Below are 6,000 nucleotides of genomic sequence, written 5' to 3' on the forward strand. Positions count from 1 at the left end.
TTCCCCTGTGCAGGGAATTACCGGGCCAGCTACACTGGCCTATAAAAGTCATTTGCATTAATTGCATGCAGTTATGTATTGATCTGCCTCCCTTGGTCTGTAATACATTCTTCGGTTTTGAGTCAAACTGTAAAATGTAGTACCTCTTTCAGGAGCCACACCTGTCTACAGCTGGAGTGCCTAGGAGGGTCCGATGGCTCTAGGGCAGGGATTTAAAAAAATACCCTCAAAGCCTAAAAACATTACCCTTGGAGGGTAATTAGTGCCATTGAGGTATGGGTCCACATGGGTTTACATTCACATTGTATTATAACCTGGGCAGCTAAGAACTTCAGGTGCCAGGGCTATTTTCTTTGTCGGTGTCTTTGTATCATCAAAGTCAGTGCTCTGCCCTTGAGGTATGGGCATGTCCTCCAATGCAATTGACAAAGTTAAAATGACACAGCCTTTGACTTTAAAACATATACAGGGCATCCCCCCAAACTGTATACACACTTCACAGCTGGTAGCTCCATGGATGTTTCTTTCTTTTCAGATTTAACCCACTGGAATGAGTATTCAAAGTGTGTATATACTTTGGGGGTGAACCCTGGATATTGTTTTCAAGGAAAAACAAATAACTTGGTTGTACACTTTCCTTGAAACTTACACTTCAATGCTGCCCCATGGGATCCTTTGCATTCTGCAAAACCAATAGGATGGCTTTTATCAGACACCTCATGGGACAGAGTCAAACATCGTTAGGGCCTTCAAGCCTCCCAGATATACTTCTGTTGTGTTTTCTAAACACAAGGTCATTAGATGATACTTCACTGAATTTCCCACAGGAATATTTCTTTCTGAGATTGGCCATCTATACCCACAATCATTTTTTATCATTGATAAAAGCATAATCAATCAAGTTGACATCTTGTCAAGCTATTTCAGTGTCAACATTTCAAGGGTAGAAGATAACTGTGGTTGTTCTGAACAGAATTAGATGGTTTAATGTACCACCTTTTGGACGGAAAGGAGTGCCCGGCAGACATTTCCAATGACAACCATTTGGAAATAGTCAGTTGTGTATACCATTCTACGGTGGACAACACTATAGCAAGTTCTCCTGGACAGCTCTATGGTTTGAAGATAAGATGCTCTCTAAGAATCCTTTTGATGTTCTGTAAGTAGCATAACAAACCTGGCACTGATTTGTCTTCCAGATGAAATGAATGACCACCAGAGCACCCTGTCATACATCCTGATTAACCCGTCTCCGGACACCAGACTAGAGTTGAATGATGTTGTGTAAGTTGACCTTACATCCCACACACAAGGCATTTATTTTCAGAAGCCACCTATTATTATTATTTTTTATTTTGATCCCCACTAGTATAGCCTCTATGATTCCTGTGGTATAAATGTCCAAGTCTAATTTTTGTGCTCAAGAAACACATTTGCATTTTCTATATTTCTGTGTTTAATACCATAAAAAAACACACACCACAGAACTGTAAAGGAATAAAAGAAGGAAATGGCAGCATGAATTCTGTATTTGGTGAGCTAGTATATATTTGGGGAAATAAGAGAAAATATATCTATATATATAAAAGGCTAATATGCAACGTGTCCCCACAGGAGTTTGGGAGATTGGGAGTTCTATCACTTGCTATGACATGCACTGACCAGCAGGGGGTGGTGCAGAACTAAGGGAGGCCTCGGCTGGCAGCCAGAAGGCCCCAATCGGCCCTGATCGCCAGCCAGGCCTAGGGACCCTAGTGGAATAATAAGAGATCAGCTCAAAGGAAAACCTGAAATATCTCACACTATCTAGTTCCAAAGACCTGAGATTTCCTACCAGCCAAAGTCAAGTAGATCAATACACATATTAGGAAAAGGTGTAAGGTAGTAATTTTATTCATCAGAAACTGTATTATTCACATACAATGATCCATATTTGTGACACTGAGATAATTAAATTTTAGTATAACTACAGCAATGATAAATATCATGAAAAAATGCCTACTTTGACAAATAGTACATAAAGCACATTTTAGAAATTTATTTTATTAGACTCATAGTGATACTATTAGGGAAGGAAGTTTTGCAGCTACGTCAGTTAATTTGGGGGATACTGGGTTATACTCACGTCTTTTATGTTTTTCTAAAAAAAATCACTCCCAAAAGTCCATTTTAAATGAAGGGCAACATTCATTTGATTCAAAGAACAATAAGTGACTAGATGATATAGCATTAATAATCATAGTGCATATTAGCTTTCTTTATCAACCTACAATGCTATTGATATTTAAAGTGACAACATGGATGGATTCTGAGAATATGCTGAGTGAAATAAGTCATACAGACAAGGACAAAAACTATATGCTCTCACTCATATGTGGGGCATAAAACAGAAAGCAACAAATGAACAAACAAAACAAATAAATTTATAGACACAGACAATAGTATGGCTCTTAGCAGAGGGAAAGGGAGAAGAGCGTAAGGGGGTCAAATATATGGTGACAAAAGATTAGATTTTGGGTGGTGGGTATGCACTACAATATACAGATGATGAATTACAGAATTGTATACCTTAAACCTGCATAATGTTATTAACCAATATGACCCCATTCAATTTAATTAAATAAAAGAATAATATTAAGTAGTAATGAAACAAAAACTTAATACTAACCCTGCAAAATTTTACAGGCCAACTCAATAGGGAGTCCTTCTGCCAATGTTTAAATAGAGACACCGTTTACAGAACCTAAACACTGAACAGATACATTGGAAGTAGTCCTCTCAGGGGTCGGCGTGAACTAGTTTTGTGTTTACTGACTATTTGCTTTGCTTTCTCTTATCAGATATTTAATCCGACCAGATCCACTGTCATACCTTCCCAACAGCGAACCCAGTCAAAACAGCAGCATCTGCAATGCCACTGGTCAAGACTCTCGGGAGGAAACTCAGCTTTGATAACACAAAAATAACGAACTTCTTGTTTTCCGACAAGGAGCTTGCTTGAAAGAACTCTCTATTTTAGGAGGAAAATATGGCTGGCATGAAATAAACTAGACCGGACTATCTTCAAATCTCTCTTATTGACACAAATCTATTCTCTTAGAAATATAGGTTATTTTGAAATTTAACTTACTGCTTATTGGTATTTCTCCTAGTAATATTGGAAAGACATCCAGGGAATGGTTTTGGAAAACCTAAATGAAAACACACGATTTTAAATCTGCTCACTGCATTGTTTGACAATAATCCGAACTGTCTGAAGTCAATTTTTACAAATTTTAAGGTTTTCTGGAAGTCAATGAAAAAATCCAGCTCTACTTGGTGCATCATATTATATTCTTTAAAACTGGTCTTTTACAAAATTGAGCTCATCACCTTCTCTACACAGGGATGACAAACTCGTGGGCTGACATTTTTGTAGGAGTCATAGTTTGCTTTAGAATATTAAGTCACCTTCACTTGTTTTGTTGCCTTTTCATAGGATACCATGTTTATTTTAGGACTTGAGATGCTCATAGCATGTTTTACTACACCGAGGAAACCAGAACAAATAAAAAGAAGTATCGAGAAGCTGAGATTTTTGCTCACTTTATGTCTGACCCTCATTGTATGCCAAGGAGAGTGTATTAAAAAGCAAATATCGATTGTTCTCCTAAAAGAATGCCTAAATTGAGAAAATACTTAAAGTATATTTGCTGACTTACATTTAATCCAGGAATTGAAATAGGCAGCGATTTTCATTGGACTATTGAGCTTCAACATTTTTTATATATCTATATAGAGTATTTCATTAGAAAGGTAGTTTAAAATTCAAAGATGCAAAACTATACTCCTTATGGAATACAAGAACATTTGAAGCATTAAAAGTCCTCTTTTATGCCATTAGTATTGCAATAATCATACCCAAAAACTGATGTTAAAGATTTGGATTGAATTTTGAAAAATTATCTATGGGAATATACAGTAGTTTAACACTGTGAGGATAAAGCATTTAATAAACATAGTTTTGCCATTTAAATGGCATATAACTCGGGTAAAACTTAACAGTTATAAATGAAATGTAAATTGACTTTGGATGACACCAAGGCCTTTGCCTGTATTTCCAAATCTCCTTCAGAAAAATAAAGAAAAGCACAGAGTATAGTTGTCTATTAGTTGCAATGTGTTAAGGTAGAGAGAGACATTGGTAAATTTAAAAAGTTATTTTTCTTCCAACTTTGTAGTTTTCCTTTTTTCTGAATTTGACATTGAGTTTCAGTTCAGTAGAAAATAGGACATATAAGACTTAGATAAATTTTATCTTTTTTTTTTTTTCATAGAGAAGCAGAGAAATTGAAAGGAAAATAGAAAGGTTAAAACAAAACAGAGAGAAAGGAAACCTAATAGTCCCCAAATAATTCTATGGAAATAAAAATGCAAAACATAAACTGTGAAATTGTAGATTATCGCCATTCTATATTTTGGCTTAGAGAATGAAATGCCCATTTGTGTGTGTTGTTGTTTAATTTTTTGTACTTTACCTTACTCTCATTTTGGAATAGTAAAGCCACCAAGAATTTCCTCCACAACAGGGAGCGCCTACCTTTAATTTTCTTTCATCAGACAGAGAAGTGGAATTTATAACCAGTTACTTAAAACGGAAAGCATGCCTTAAAGCAAAGACTGTATGCATAGGTATGTCCGTGTTATAAGCACATGGGAAAGGTATTTGACAAACGCACATTAACATGCACTGTATTCAAACTAAAGGCAGAATCAAAGTAGTATATGCACTGGAGAGCAGCGATGCATTTACTGACCCTGTTTCATATTTGCACATCAACAGTCAGTCTTTCTTTCAATTGCCATTTCTTTACATCATTACAGTTATTGTTAGGAATAAACATAAGATTTTATGAATCTTCCATTTCTTCCCAGGATCTCAAGTTAAGACTTTTTGCATTATGACAGCTGTCAAGACTAGGATTTTAAGTTAAGACATGACTATGTTTCCTATAAAACTAAAAACCCCATTTCATACATTTTACAATAATTATTTTTGATTATAAATATTCATCCAAATTTACTGTTTAACACAATTCATACAGCCTGCTGTAACAATGACAGTTTATTAGCCTTTCTGTTATTTAAAGAATAAAAACATGCTAATAAAAGCCTTTTAACAAAAACGGTTGCCTTTTTAAAATACACTTGCACATGAAAATAAAACATAAAGCTAATAATAGTCCTTGTAACCCTAAGGGAACAGGTTGTTTATTGTCTATGTAACATTTTGCTACCAGTAACATTGAACTGCTTTAAAATAAATAATAAAATTATTTCTGATGATGAAAACTCTTGGTGTGTTTTTTTTTTTTGCCTAAACGTTCATTGTTTAGACACATTATGCTTTGAACCTATAAAACTCATTTGTCACTTTGATATTTCAAAAGCAAACTGAATGTCTTGCTGTTGCTTTATAGTAAGTTTGAGTCAGGAATGGTGGGTCTTCCAACATTGTTGTTCTTTTTAAGATCAATTTGGCTATTCTGGTCCTTTGTGTTTCCATATAAATGCTTGAATTAGCTTGTTTATTACTGGGAAATGTAGCTGGGATTTTAATAGGCATTACATTGAATTATTGATCAATTTGGGGAGTGTTGTCATCTTAACAATATTGCTTTCTGTTCCATGGACCTGGGGTACCTTTTCATTTATTTCCTTCAGCGATGTCTTGTAGTTTTCAGTGTGCAGCCTTGCATTTCTTTGGTAATTTATTCCTAAGCACTGAATTGCATCAACTTCTGTAACTACACTTATTTGGAACACAGTCTTACCTGCTCTCTAGGGCTGCTCTTGCTACAATGGCAGAGTAGCTGCAACACAACACGTCTGCCTACCCCTGGGTTAGGAGAAGTCTCCTGAATGTTCTCTCTGCTCACAAGCACAGCAGGAATTATTTTCCATAAACACGAGGAGAAATTTCAAAGTCCTCTCGAAAGTCCCAATGGAATAGCCTTCACA

The 6,000-nt window shown here is 35.7% G+C and overlaps 1 protein-coding gene across 2 annotated transcripts in view; it reads left to right on the top strand.

Annotated features, from left to right (window-relative positions):
* KCNT2 (potassium sodium-activated channel subfamily T member 2) overlaps positions 1–5,290 on the top strand; it is a 126,122-nt gene extending 120,832 nt beyond the window's left edge. For both annotated transcript variants that reach the window (XM_036355151.1, XM_036355150.1), the window contains 2 exons: positions 1,200–1,284; positions 2,841–5,290. In XM_036355151.1, the coding sequence (XP_036211044.1) occupies positions 1,200–1,284; positions 2,841–2,952 (197 nt within the window). In that variant the 3' untranslated portion in view covers positions 2,953–5,290. The remainder of the gene's footprint in view (positions 1–1,199; positions 1,285–2,840) is intronic.
* Positions 5,291–6,000: the final 710 nt, after the last annotated feature.

This window comes from Myotis myotis, unplaced genomic scaffold (genome assembly GCF_014108235.1).
Source record: "Myotis myotis isolate mMyoMyo1 unplaced genomic scaffold, mMyoMyo1.p scaffold_m19_p_21, whole genome shotgun sequence".
Classification (NCBI taxonomy): Eukaryota; Metazoa; Chordata; class Mammalia; order Chiroptera; family Vespertilionidae; genus Myotis; species Myotis myotis.